Source organism: Engystomops pustulosus, chromosome 1 (assembly GCF_040894005.1).
Source record: "Engystomops pustulosus chromosome 1, aEngPut4.maternal, whole genome shotgun sequence".
Taxonomy (NCBI): Eukaryota; Metazoa; Chordata; class Amphibia; order Anura; family Leptodactylidae; genus Engystomops; species Engystomops pustulosus.
Window position 1 is genome coordinate 210,887,102 of NC_092411.1, and position 15,195 is coordinate 210,902,296.

Consider the following 15,195-nt stretch of genomic DNA (forward strand, 5'->3'; position numbering starts at 1 on the left):
TGTGGTCATAAAGGGATGGACATGGTCAGCAACAATACTCAGGTAGGCTGTGGCGTTGCAACGATGCTCAATTGGCCCAAAGAGTGCCAAGAAAATATTCCCCACACCATGACACCACCACCACCAGCCTGAACCGTTGATACAAGGCAGGATGGATCCATGCTTTCATTTTGTTGACGCCAAATTCTGACCCTACCATCCAAATGTTGCAGCAGAAATCAAGACTCATCAGACCAGGCAACGTTTTTCCAATCTACTACTGTCCAATTTCGATGAGCTTGTGCAAATTGTAGCCTCAGTTTCCTCTTCTTAGCTGAAAGGAGTGGCACCCGGTGTGGTCTTCTGCTGCTGTAGCCCATCTGCCTCAAAGTTCGACGTACTGTGCGTTCAGAGATGCTCTTCTGCCTACCTTGGTTGTAACGGGTGGCGATTTGAGTCACTGTTGCCTTGCTATAAGCTCGAACCAGTCTGCCCATTCTCCTCTGACCTCTGGTATCAACAAGGCATTTCCACCCACAGAACTGCCGCTCACTGGATGTTTTTTCTTTTTCGGACCAGTCTCTGTAAACCCTAGAGATGGTTGTGCGTGAAAATCCCAGTAGATCAACAGTTTCTGAAATACTCAGACCAGCCCTTCTGGCACCAACAACCATGCCACGTTCAAAGGCACTCAAATCACCTTTCTTCCCCATACTGATGCTCGGTTTGAACTGCAGGAGATTGTCTTGACCATGTCTACATGCCTAAATGCACTGAGTTGCCGCCATGTGATTGGCTGATTAGAACTTAAGTGTTAACGAGCAGTTGGGCAGGTGTACCTAATAAAGTGACCGGTGAGTGTACATATATAGTTCCAAGTGTGTATGTTGTTTCAGTATGAGTTAGAACTTGATGCTGTCTGGCTTTTCCGATAAAACATGCAATCAGAAATACTGTCAAAAACTATGGAATAGATGTACAAATATCTAGTGTTTACTCCTAGGTTAAGAGGAGATGCTCTCACTAATATCCTGTAATTTGGATGTGAAATGAGACCTAATGTTAAATGGGGACTCAGAACCTAAAGTTGGTCCTCCTTGGAGCAATGTTTCCGTCAGACTCCTAAGCTGCAGCTCCCCACTGTGTGTTTGATTTGCTCATTTAATTGGAGAGGTTGGGATTATTTTACTGAAGACAAAAGGTATATTTGATTTACATAAAAATGATAAATGTGTTTTGGAAACAGTGTAGTTAAGTGGATGAGATAGACTCTGATAAACCAATTACCATTCTCTTATTTAAGCCAGTATAACTGTATATTGAGCCTCTGATACCAAAACATGAAGATTATCCCTTTAATGCCGGAGGGGTTATCAGATTGTGAAGGGTTAACAGAGAACAATATGGAAATGGCACAACTAAGCACTTGACACTCTATTACAAGCCCTAATGGAAGAAGCATATGCTACCATGTTTAGTGTAATAACTGTAATTTATGACCTTGTTAGGGAAGTACTTGTCATGGCTAATCTCCTTTTGTGTGTGTTTTTATACATGTACATTGCCTGCAGGGTTCACTTGAGGTCCTACACATCTGTTGCCTCAATCTGCATGCACCTTCCTGAGAAGATTGTTTTAAACAACCATAAATAGTGGCTAATTTGGGTAGATGACCACAATACTACTTAGCCCCTACCACCACCTCCACATAAGATGTCTCCAGGCAGAAGTGTGCCTTCCATTGTAACATAAACATTCATACAAGTAGATGTGACAGTATGGCATGCCGCCATTGTCTAAAAATTTACTTCAGGTCTCCTGAAGAGTACTGTACAGTACAGTGTTTCAGTTGACCAAGTTGTGTTGTGGTTTGTTGGTTACAGATTACTGGATCTTGGATTTGACCGGTTTATTAGAGTTGGCAGCATAAGAAAGATTGCAAAACCCATTCTACCTCACAGGTGAGCACTTACCACTGAGCTCTGCCATAGTCACAGATTTCATAATAGGATCTTGGCTTTAATATTTGCTGCCAGAGGCAGCTAAGGACATGTAATAAAAGTATCATTGCATTCTTATTTTGTTATATATGTTCAATATACTGCATTCTTACTGCAGTATAAAGAATAACACATACACAGTGGTTAAGGTGTGACTGAACTTTTTAACAAATTGGCATAATTGGATAGTGGCGATGTAATAGTAACTTTTGTAATATACTTTATTAAAGAAAAATGTCCCTGTGTCCTTCTTCCGCCCTGCCTTTCTTCCCTTTCTTCCTTATTGAAGCAGTTTGTGTAAATCTTCTTTCTGTCTTGTTCTCCACTGAGATAAAGGAGCCTGATAATGATTCTAATGTATTATCTTCTTATAGAACTGAAGCATCAAGCAAAATATGCTCTTGGTATAGAAAGTTAGAAAGAGATGCATGTTCACAACTGACCTAAGGAGATTAGACTATGCAGGGACTGTCTGTAAAGAGTTAACTCATTAGATACTTTATCACCTCCTTATCGATATCCTGTCAGTGGAGTAGAGGCCACAAAGCTGATTTATACAGCCTAATAAAAGCTGAAGGAAAGGCAGGGAAAAAGAAGGAAACAGAAACATTTTCTTTAATAAAGTATATTACAAAGTTTAGTATTGTCATCTGCACTATTTATTTCATTCAGCTCGCCTCCCCCAATGAGGAGACACCTGTGTGGGAACTACCCCTGTTTCCCCGAAAATAAGACAGTGTCTTATATTAATTTTTGCTTCTAAAGAGGCACTAGGTCTTATATTCAGGGGATGTCTTATTTTTCCATGAACAAGAATTTACATTTATCGTTGAACAAAAAATCAACTTCTCTAACTTCTTTATGACTCTCCAAACTCTGAATTTCATGCTGTATTTCTTGTGACTCGATTTTTATTGGTATCATTGGCCCCAATCTCTCATGTTTAGTAAAAGCACTTTCCATAAATTACCCTTCTTATCCTGGTAGCTGCTGGTATCACGTTTGCAGCACAACAGCTGGTGATTTACTTCCATGAATTCTTCTCCATGTCACATCCTTCTGCAGCATCTAAAAGATTTCCATATACTAATGTATGGCGCGGGGGGAGCTGCTGCTATGGCGGCCGTTAGGTCTTATTTTCAGGGGAGGCCTTATATTTCTAAGCCTGAACAAAATTGTACTAGGTCTTACTTTCGGGGGATGTCTTATTTTAGGGGAAACAGGGTAGTACTGTCACTACCATAGGGCCACTAAAAATACATGGAATAAACTATTCATTTATGAATTTTTGTTGAATGTTCTATTACTCCACTCTCCAAACCGAGCTTTCCTAGGTATAGGGGGTGAAAGGTTGTCAGCTGAATGAGAGTTCAGTCAATGGCTGAAAAGTATATGGTCACCTTAGTGCACTAAGATTATTTGGCAGCATCCCTTAGGTTTTCTGAGACTGAATGGTGGCTAAGTAAAAACAACGACAACTATAAATTATCACCTCCGGTCCTCTTCACTTTGATCCTGGCACTGTCCATCGGTATTCTTGACATGCTGCTAATTATGCACGCCCCCGCACCTCCCTCTCCCATGAATTCACACCCCTCGCATGACATCACCTCCCTCTCCCAGCGTGCGGGGATGTGCATAATATTGTAACTTTCCTTTCTTGGTGATCTGGCGTGTCAAGACTAGCAACAGACAGCGTCCAGATCAAGGTGAAAAGGAGTGGAATATTTATAGTTTTCTTTTAAAAAAAAAAAAAATGATGCTAAAATGGGGTATAGATGGTATTACAGTTTGTAGACCACAATCTATTCTGTCTCTCTAGGATGCGAATCGTTACATTTTAATATTTTATGATATTCAGTCCTAGTACTATAGTATTAGTACTATAGCATTTCTGGATTATGCAGCTTTTTCAATGACCCCTGTAATGATGTTATATGTGTAGCTTGCATGCTGGTTCTGAGAATGAAAGCGAACAACTTAGAGAACTTCAGGCTCTATTAAAAGAAGACTTAACCCCTGGGGAAAAGGTTTATGTTCGCAAAAGTATGGAGCTTCATAAACTGGGCACCAATAAAACATTGTTGGAACAGGTATGTATTGTTGTTTATTCATAATATATTTGATATTCAGTACTAGCAAATTTACTTGCAATCTTTTATTTTTATTTGCATGCATATGACCAGGTTCGTGTAGTTGGTGCAACTTGTGCAGCTTGTCCCTTCCCATGTCTGAGTAATCTGAAGTTCCCAGTGGTGATTCTTGATGAATGCAGTCAGATGACAGAGCCATCATCTGTGCTTCCAATAGCCAGGTAATATCAACATAAAAGATGAACTGTATCCTTTATTATAGTGTAAATGTGATGCATACGCATTGTAAAGACAAACACAATGTTACCGTAAATGCAATGGGATGTGATGTCAACGCATTGCAAACACAATGGGACAGATTTATCAAGCTGTCTGAAAGTCAGAATATTTCTAGTTTCCCATGGCAACCAATCACAGCTCCCCTTTAAAATATTCATGAGCACTGAAAGCTGAGCTGTGATTGGTTGCCATGGGCAACTAGAAATATTCTGACTTTCAGACAGCTTGATAAATCTACCCCAATGCGAACACAAACGTGATGTAAATGCAATTACACCACAAAAGCGATCTGAAAAGAAAAAGCCACGTAAATGTAATGTTTTTGCAAATGCAATTTAAAAGCATTTTACATTATGTTTGTTTAGATCTCTCTTGTTTTGTGAGTTAACATGACATTTTTGTTCACATTGCGTTTACATAGCGGTTACATTGCATTTGCATTTACATCATGTTAACATTGTTTTTGCGTTTTCATCGCATTCGCGGAACATCACATTTGCTTTCACAATATTTTTACGTTCACGTTGAGTGTACATTTCGTATACATAATCCTTGGCTATAAAAGAAGCATTGTGGAGAAGCTATTGATTTGTTTGATGCGGTTCTGATAGAGGTTTTATTAGGTTACTTCTTGCTGACTAGTCCCCTTTCCCAGAAAACACTTGCAGCCCTGACAACCACGTCTTTCCACATTTGATATAGGTACTTTATAATAAAGTGGAAATATGATGTCTAGTTTCTTTAATGACACTTGATTGACAACTTGACATTAAAATTGGATTACAATCCTGTTGAAATACATATAATTGCCTTCCCAAGATATGTAAAGGAAAGTATAGATAGGGAAGCTCAGACTATGGATAAGGAACATAGATATGTTTTTGTGACAATTGAGATTTTTCTGGAACTTAAAGATTTCAGTGTGAAAAGCTGATTCTTGTTGGAGACCCAAAGCAACTTTCCCCTACTATCCAAGGATCTGAGGCTGTTCATGAACACGGACTGGAACAAACTCTCTTCAATCGGCTGATCCTAATGGTATGTTTTAATGTTTGCCATATCCACACCTGCATTTTTCTGTTATTGTGCTCTGTTGTTTTTACATAAAAATCCAAATATTTTTGTTAATGTCTCCATTGGTTTCAGTGGGATTCATCTCCTCATCATTTGCTTAACCCCCTTAAAGAGAATCCATTTAGTTTAACCCCCAAAACTAAATATATTTTCATAAACTGCCATTAGAGAGCATTGCCTCTATCCCTTCATTGTCCCTCTACATGCCTGTAAACCTAAGCAATGAGGTCCTAAAGCTGTATGCAAATGACCTGTGAGATATCCAATGAGTCATTAGCATATTCAAGCTGTCCAGCTTATTCATGAGTGGGAGACACAGCCACACCCCAGTGCTTGACTGACAGCCTGTATAATGATGTGGGGAATAATGGTGTAATGGCTCCTCCTTGTGCTTCCTGGAGCTGGCGCCCCCTGCAGCATGTGTGTGTATAGGAGAGATACAACATCTCCAGGCAGCCATGTTATAGCAGAACATGTCAGGTACTTGTGTAGCTGATGTCTGTGTCTCACACGTGTATTAGGAGGGAGCATGTCAGCAGATAAAGCACAGACACTAGCAATGCTTTACTATACCTAACACACAGACATGAGCAGGTGGAGGAGAGGAGGGGTAACCGGGGTGACATCACTGCCTCTCACCATGTGACCAGCCTCATTTACATAATAAAGAAAAGATGATTTTAGAATGATTAATGTATGAATTAATTAGATTACGGCTGGGATGGAATCCATGTAAGCTGCTCCAACGGGTAGAGGTGACAGGACTAGTTACAGACACTTGATGACTGGTGTCCTTTAAGGACTTGGCCCTTTTTTTTTCTTTTTTTTTCATTTCCATTTTTCACTCCCCACCTTCAAAAATGTATAACTTTTTTTATTTTTACATTTTTACATTACAGTGCTCTGTGACAACTTGTTTTCTGCGTAACAAATTGCTCTTCGCAGTCATGGTATTTAATATTCCATGCCGTGTGCTGCAAAAAAATTCCAAATGCAGTAAAAGTGGTGAAAAAAAGAAATGCATTTGGCTGTTTTCTTGTGGGCTTGGGCTTTATGGCTTTCACTATGCGCCCCAAATGACATGTCTATTTTATTCTTTGGGACGGTGTGATCACGGGATAACAACTTTGAATAGATGTTATAATATTTTCAAACATTTACAAAAATGAAAACCTCCTCTACAAAAATTTTGGTTTTGCCAGCTTCTGGGGCGAATAACTTTTGCATAATTTGGTGTATGGAGCTGTGGGTGGTGTCATTTTTTGCAACTTTTGATAGCAATGCTGCTATTATTAGGACTGTATGATGTTTTGATCACTTTTTATTGAATTTTTTTCTTGCAGGGTTAAATGCAATGAAAAACCGTTATCGTATTTTGATCGGCATTTTCGGACACGGCGATACCTAATGTTTTTATGATTTTTACTATTTATTTATATAACTTCTAGGGAAAGGGGGTGATTAGAATTTTTTAGGGGTTTTTTTAATTATAAATTTATTTTCCCATGAAGACGAGATTCTTAACCCCTTAACAATGATTTTTACTGTTTATTAATATTAGTTCTCGGGAAAGAGGGGTGATTTGAATTTTTAGGTTTTTTAATTATAATTTTTTATTTCTTTTTTAAAAAATTTTGTATTTTCACTATTTTTCGGACTACCTAGGGTACTTTAACCCTATGTGATCTGATCGATCCTATCATATACTTCTGATAGCACATTGTAATGAAAGGGTTAAATAGAGAAGACCCGAAGCTGTTGTGGTGACAGATCGCCATTCTCCGATGACGTCGCGTCCGCAATCGGCGGGAAAACACTTGTGATTGGTGATAGCTCCCATCACGGGCGTTAACGGAAAGTCTTTGCTGCAACATGCAGCAAAGACTTACCAGCTATGGAGAGGGCTCTCGGTCCGGTTAGGGGTTAAATATATTCAGGATACCAAAATAATTCATATAATTCTCTAATTCAATGTTATTAACAAAAATATTAACAAAAATACAGCATTTCACAGATATAATTCCAACCTGTCTCTACCTGCCCTGGGATACGACCGTAAATCAAAAGTCTAGGGTTGGACACGACAAATTTTTCTCATGCCTGACACTGCAATTAACTTCTCCTGTCCCTCCCCTTACATTCCAAGACCAGCTCACACAGAGAGAGACTTCCGACAAACAGCAGCGCGAGGAGAGTAAATCTACAAGTGACAGATGAGGCTTTTATCTAGGGGAAGGAGGCACATCAGTGCTGACAGTGTATGTTATGGCTGAGATATGGCAGGGCTGAGAATTTCATTGTGTGTTATATGCATCTCATGGATCTCATCATCTCTGATCTGTCTCGTCACTTTCTATTTGTCAGATACTAGTGTATGCTCAGAAATTAAACTGTAGATAAACCTGAACTCTGATCATTTTTAGCACATTGTTAGCACACAGCATCTCATAGCACAGAGAGGAGTCATGATGTGTTTCATTACAGAGTCCCCGCGCACACTCTGGAATTTTACACTGACCATCACTGTAGTCAGTCACCCAGACTATCACCATCAGTGATAGGGTCACCCATATTGTACTCACAGGGGTAAACCCTTTAAACTTTCCCCCGTAGGAGCACAAGTCACTAGACCCACCGTCACCCCAAATTTCTTCCATTTAAGGATGATGGAGGCCACTGTGCTCTTAGGACTCCAGAGTGCTGCAGAAATAGCTTGGTAACCTTGGCCAGATCTTTTTCTTGCCACATTTTTGTTTTGGGCAGTTCCTTGAACCTCATGATTCTTATGTGCTCTGACATGCACTGTGAGCTCCTATATAGAAAGGTGTGTGCCTTTCCTAATCAAGTCCAATCAGTTTAATTAAACACAAATGAAGGAATAGAACCATCTCAAGGAGGATCAGAATAGACAGCATGTGAGTTAACCCCTCAAGGACGCAGGGTTTTTCCGCTCATTTCTCTTTTACGTGTACAGAGCTGTGTGAGGGCTTATTTTGTGTGTAACAAATTTTATTTTCCTGTGATGTTATTTATTATAAGATGGCGTGTACTGGGAAGCAGGAAAAAATTTCCAAATGTGGAGAAATTGAAAAAAAAAATGCATGTCCGTCGCGTTCTTGTGGGCTCCGTTTTTACGACTTTAACTCTGTGCTCCAAAAAACACCTCTACTTTATTCTTTGGTTTGGTACGATCACGGTGATACCAAATTTATACAGGTTTTTTTGCGTTAAATTAATACATTTTCAAAAATTAAATGAATGTGTACGAAAAAAGAAAAAAAATTGCCATCTTCTGATGCTAAATGAGCCTACATTTTCATTGCTACCATTTTGAGGACAGTGCAACATTTTGATCACTTTTCATTACATTTTTTATGTCATGCAAAAAGGTGTAAAGGTAAGTTATAACTGTTTTTATATTTTGATAAATTTTGGGATGCGGCGATACCTAATGTGTTTATGATTTTTACTGTTTATTATGTTTTGTATCAGTTCTAGGGAACGGGGTGGTGATTTTAACTTTTAATATTTTATTAATTTTTTACATTTTTTAAACTTTTTTTTTTTTTTCTCAATTTCTTAGACCCTCTAGGGCAGAGGTCCCCAACCTTTTTTGCACCAGGGACCAGCTTTAAGCTAGACCAGTTTTCCATGGCCCGTGGGGGTGGGGGCGGGGCTTTGGTCATATGGTGTGGGGTTATGGAGTGGTGGAGTTTATAATATAAGATATCAGGGAGTGTCCGGACCAGATCCATCATATTGGTTTGGTGTAAAAATAAAGCAATGCAAAATGCATACAGCGTATCGCCACGTAGTATAAAATGCATACAGCGTATCGCCATGTAGTATAAAATGCATACAGCGTATCGCCACGTAGTATAAAATGCATACAGCGTATCGCCATGTAGTATAGAATGCATACAGCGTACTGCCATGTAGTATAAAATGCATACAGTGTATCGCCATGTGGTATAAAATGCATACAGCGTACTGCCATGTAGTATAAAATGCATACAGTGTATCGCCATGTAGTATAAAATGCGTACAGCGTATCGCCATGTAGTATAAAATGCGTACAGAATACCGCCATGTAGTATAAAATGCATACAGAATACCGCCATGTAGTATAAAATGCATACAGAATACCGCCATGTAGTATAAAATGCATACAGCGTATCACCGTGTAGTATAAAATGCACACAGCATGCCACCGTGTAGTATAAAATGCATACCGAGTACTGCCATGTAGTACAAAATAGAAGCCCTGATAAATATCACAAATGCTGCATATATACACATAAACAAACAGTAGATACAGCATATACACATACACATATTACACATATATATGCAAAGATAAAGTAACCTTACCTATTGTGTTCTTGGAAATTTCGGTGCCTTGTCCTGCAGTGGTGGTGGCGCGGTGAGGTCCCCTGGAGCGAGTAGGTCGTGAGAGCCGGGAGGCTAGGGAGCCTGGAGCTTAAGCGGGGGCAGGGGGAGCCGGGAGCCTGAAGGGGGGGCCTTAGCGGAGCCGGGTTCAGACGGGAGTGGAAGGGGAGCAGAGAGCCGGAAGCGGGTAGGTCAAGAGCCGAGAACCGGGAGCGGGGTGGCAGAGGGAGCTGAGTGCCGAGAGCGGAGGGAACAGTAGGGGAGCGTGGAGCTTGAGCAGGGGCAGGGAGCCGAGAGCCTGGAGGGGGGGGTGGGGCGTTAGCGGAGACAGGTTGAGACGGGAGTGGAGAGCCGGGGGCGGAGAGCCGGGAACCGGAGGGAGCGGAGAGCCGGGAACCGGAGGGAGCGGAGAGCCTGGAGCGGAAAACCGGGAACCGGAGGGAGCGGGGGGCGGAGAGCCGGGAGCAGGGAGGACGTTAGTGGAGGGAGCGGGAAAGGAGCCTGGAGCTTGAGCGGGGGCAGGGGGAGCAGGGAGCCGAGAGCCTGGAGGGGGGGGGGGAGCTCGGTGCCGGCAGGGTCTGGGGGCCGTTGTAAGGTGCCGGCGGCGTCGGGGGGTGGGCGCAAGGTGCTGGCAGCGTCGGGGAGCAAGGTGCCGGACGGAGGGCTGCAACGTGGTCCCGTCCGGTGCGGGAGCTCAGTGCTGGCCGGTGCCGCCCCTGCGCAGACCGGCTGATGAACTCCAACGGCCCGGTCCTGGTCCGCGGACCGGCGGTTGGGGACCTCTGCTCTAGGGTACATTAACCCTAGATGGTCAGATCGTTCCTACCATATACTACTGTATTGCAGTACATGGAGTTTTTGCATGTGATTCGTTACAATGAGCCACTGGCTCATTGTAACGAATCTCCTGAAACCATGCAGCCTCGGGTCAGACGAAGACCCGAGGCCGTCATGGCAACCGATCGGCCATACCCATAACATAACATGATGTTCGGGGGAGCGACAATTGGAGGAAACATGGCGGCGCCCATGCGGGTGATAGCGATGGGTTTTTGCTGCAATATGCAGCAAAGCCCATCTCTGTATGAAAGGGGTTGTGTCACCATAGCAAATGGCTGTAATTGGGTCCAATGCGTTCTGACAAGTACTTTCACCATTTACACTTATTACAAAATCTGCAGCCTTACTGAGATAACTCCTCTTGTTATGGTTGCTGGCGCCCTCTGGTGGTAGCTGTGTCCCGTCCTGAGCTACAGCTGATCTGGCGAGTCTGCACGCAAGGAGTCAGCAGCTGCTCTGCACTACAGATCACTCCACGGGCTCACAGCTCCTCCTACACTGAGAGATCAGCTGACACACTGCAGCCAATAGGAAGTGAGAGAGGAGGAGGGGCAGAGATTGTGCTGTGATGTCCACTGCCTACCAGCTCCACAGGTGCTTCCAGCAGCAGATTCAAGGTAACTGCAGCCAGACAGACATGACTATCTGCAGCTCAGAGGAGTCCCCCCCCTAACATGGATCATAGCAATGTAGCAGCCCTTCCTCCCTCCACCATTAGTCAGGTCACACAGGAGCCTACAGCAGCAGATACAAGGTAACTGCAGCCAGACATGGCATCTGCTGCTCCGAGGAGTCCTCCCCTAACATGGATCATAGCAATGTAGCAGCCCTCTCCTCCCTCCACCATTAGTCAGGTCACACAGGAGGCTGCAGAGATAACACAAGGAATAGGCTGAGCTCTCACATCTCCTGATGCAGTCCTTCTCCTGTACTCTCCTCCATGCATTCTCCCTCCATGCTACCCCTGCTCTCCTGCAGTCCTCCTCCTGTACTCTCCACCATTCACTCTCCCTACATGCTACACTGCTGTCCTGCAAAGGGGCCCCTGGCCCTGACTAGCAGGGAAGTAGTTAAATAGGTGACAGCTTCTCACATGTTACTGATCTTTATCTATCCAAGTCCTATTATCTATCACCTGTCTATCTATCTATCTATCTCATATATATCTTCTATCCATCCATCACCTGTCATCTATCTATCCTATAGCTATCTCATATCTATCTATTTATCTATCACCTGTCATCTATCTATCTATTTATCACATATCTATCTATCTATTGATTTAGTTGCAATTCCTTACAAATTACACAGAAATAGATGCAATTAACGGCCCCAAAGTAACATACAAAAATACAAAAGTTTATTAGCAAAAGTCATTAAAACAACTAAAAAGGTCCAATCAGTGCATACAAGAAGAGCAAAACAATGTATTCTCACAGCATCATGATCGGTCAGGCGGACAGTAAAGTGTAAATATGTCGGAGGTCCAGAAAAATGCAGGGATGCAAAACTCCATGCGTATCCTCACTTCAAAGTGACTTCCTCAGGGGTAAGTGCCACTTTGGAGTGACGATACACGTGGGGTTTGCCTCCCCTGCACCCACCTAGACTTCCGCCATGCATGTCAGCCTGACCGACCATGATGCTGTGATAATACATAGTACATGTGTACTATGTGCATTGTCCTGTGTAGTGTGCAGGGGCCGCCTGATTCAGGATTTCTGGCACACCTTTTTCATGAATCTGGTGCCCCCTGCACTGCCCCGACAGAGTGCACCAACTTTTTTTGCACTTTTAACATGGGGCGCGTGACACATATTCTATTGAACTTTGCATGTTAAATCTGGCGCACGGACAGAGCAGTGGAATGCTTCCTAATTTGTCATGTATTTTCTTATTCAAGTATATATTGACAATGATTAAAAGGAGAGGAAGCAGTGTCAGGGCTTTGGTAGGTGACACACAGCACCAATAGCAGATTCCTGCTGTGCTGGGGACCAGTATGTGCAGGGACTATTTGAGCACAGTAGGTGGAAGGAGACTCTGAAGGCTGATTGCTAGGCCCCTCCCACATCTGCTTCTGTGTGGAGCAGAATAGAGGCTGAACAAGCATCATAATAACAAACAGAAAGGTATTTTTACTTCCAGGTAATCATTACCAATAGATTTTTGAAATATTTTAACCTCTTTGACAGATTTTTGTAGTAAATAGTTTTGTGGCATAACCCCTTGAAGAGGGCTCAGCCCGTGACAGCAATGGGTCTAAACACTTATGACCATGTGATATTTCAGTTTTTGTTTAATAAATTAGCAAAAATATGTACATTTCTGTTTATTACGTCAATTTCTGCTTTCTGGTTCCCTTTAAATACATCAAAATTTAGCATTGGGACTATTATTCCTTGTACTGCAATCCAGTCATTTAATGGTGATCTTTCTCTTAGAAGGAATTGGGCTATATTATTTTTCATATTAATGTAGCATGTTATTTCACATCCTCAGGGTCATCAAGCTGTTATGCTAAGGACGCAGTATCGCTGTCATCCATCTATAAGTGCAATAGCTAATGATCTGTTTTATGAAGGGAGTCTTTTAAATGGAGTATCAGATGAAGATAGGAAGCCCCTGTTGGACTGGTTACCCACAGTATGCTTTTATAATGCCAATGGCACTGAGCAGGTAGGCATGAATGTGACACAACATATTACACATACAAATATACACAACATACAAATTAGAGAAAAATACGATATTCTGATCCATGAGCATTTAACATACATTAGGAAAAACTCCTATATCCTTTAATCTTGGGAATCAATTAAATTCTTATATTTCTCAAGATGAATGGAGCTCAAGAGTAATGGACCATCAACTTGGCTCACCAAGCACTCAAAGTTTTCTCACAACTGGAACTAACATGTAAGCTATTTCTACAATGGTATTATACCCCAGAACGCCAAGTGCTGGAAAGGATGTGGCAAAAGGGGCACGCTCTTACACATAATCTGGAGCTGTCCATTACTCAAACAATATTGGTCTGACATTTTTAAGATAACTTTGAAATAACACACCATGGAATAAACAAATTGGCAAAAACTGGTTTACTTTCATTAGAATCTCTGATATTTTGCTATGTAAAGTGAAGGCACCTGTCTTTTGCCTCATCAGTCAGACATTCCTGACCATAATATGGCTGCAGATAGAGGGTCATGTGATCTCTATCTGTCCAATCGCCAGTTAGAGATCACATGACCCTCCATCTGCTGTCATTTTATGGACAGTAAAGACAGGAGTATTCACTTAACATATCACAAAACTTTTAATATATGTATACTGGTAAATTACCTAATACAGTATCCTGCTCCCCCCCCCTTACACACACATTACAAAAACATGGGGTGAAGTGGCCAACCCTTTAAATAACACACATGCTCTGTTGAACTCTGTTTTATTGTTTTTCTGTTTTTAATGAGTAGGTTCGAGTTTGCAATCCTACCCTATACCGCAAATAAAATATCAACTGACCAACTAAATATTGTACATATTGTTTTATATGTACATACCTATGCGAAGGTGATAATAAAAATTATTGTTGAAAAAAAAAGCTGGCTGTATAGGGCATTATATGTAGCTTATTATTAAATTAGTACACTAATCATGCTGGATAATATTCTGCCATTATGGAGAGCACACTTGGGGGTATGGTCACAAGATTGTTTATGTGTGTTATGCCATAAAATAGTATTTACCGTATATACTTGTCTATAAGCTGGGTTTTTCAACACAAAAAATGTGCTGCAAAAAACCTTACCTCGGCTTATACACAAGTCAATAAAAATAAAAAACTTATATACTCGCCCCTCGGCGCCCCGATGTCTGCGCGGCTGCTCTTCTGTCTTCGGTCTTCTGTACAGCAGGCAGAGACACGGCCATGTTATCTTCCTGGCAAGAGCATACTATGATGCGGCCACTGATGACATCACAGTATGCGCCAGCCGGGAGATAACATGGCCGTGTCCCTGCCTGCTGTACAGAAGACTGAAGACAGAAGAGGAGCGCATCGTAGACATAGGGAGCTGCACTGAGCATCGAGGCCACAGAGGGTGAGTATATAAGGAGCAGGCTGGGCTGGCTGTATACTACAGGGGGCAGGCTGGGCTGGCTGTATACTACAGGGGGCAGGCTGGGCTGGCTGTATACTACTGGGGGCTTATACTGGAGTCAATAGGTTTTCCCAGTTTTTGGTGGTAAAATTAGGGGTCTGGGCTTATACTCGGGTTGGCTTATACTGGAGTATATATGGTATTTTGTGATACATTATTATAATACTGTTGGTTCTGTTTTAAGCTTATTAGATTTCAGGTGATGCAATTCTTTTTTCTAGGTGGAGGGGAATAACAGTTTCTATAATGTGGAGGAGGCCAACTTTATAGTAAAGCTTATCCAATCATTGATTGCAAGTGGCATAGAAGGATCTATGATTGGGCTGATCACCCTGTACAAATCACAGATGAATAAGGTATCTTTAACCCTTTTTAGCT

At 41.9% G+C, this 15,195-nt stretch overlaps 1 protein-coding gene across 11 annotated transcripts in view; it reads left to right on the forward strand.

Moving 5' to 3' along the window:
• Positions 1–15,195, forward strand: part of ZGRF1 (zinc finger GRF-type containing 1) — a 93,488-nt gene that overhangs the window by 71,310 nt on the left and 6,983 nt on the right. For 10 of the 11 annotated variants that reach the window (XR_011849184.1, XR_011849185.1, XM_072119277.1 and 7 more), the window contains 6 exons: positions 1,863–1,940; positions 3,925–4,072; positions 4,166–4,293; positions 5,266–5,389; positions 13,157–13,333; positions 15,039–15,173. Coding sequence is in view for 9 of the 11 variants with exons in the window: in XM_072119277.1 (XP_071975378.1) it covers positions 1,863–1,940; positions 3,925–4,072; positions 4,166–4,293; positions 5,266–5,389; positions 13,157–13,333; positions 15,039–15,173 (790 nt within the window). In the remaining 2 variants the exon portion in view is untranslated. The remainder of the gene's footprint in view (positions 1–1,862; positions 1,941–3,924; positions 4,073–4,165; positions 4,294–5,265; positions 5,390–13,156; positions 13,334–15,038; positions 15,174–15,195) is intronic. The other variant, XM_072119280.1, reaches the window with a different exon arrangement.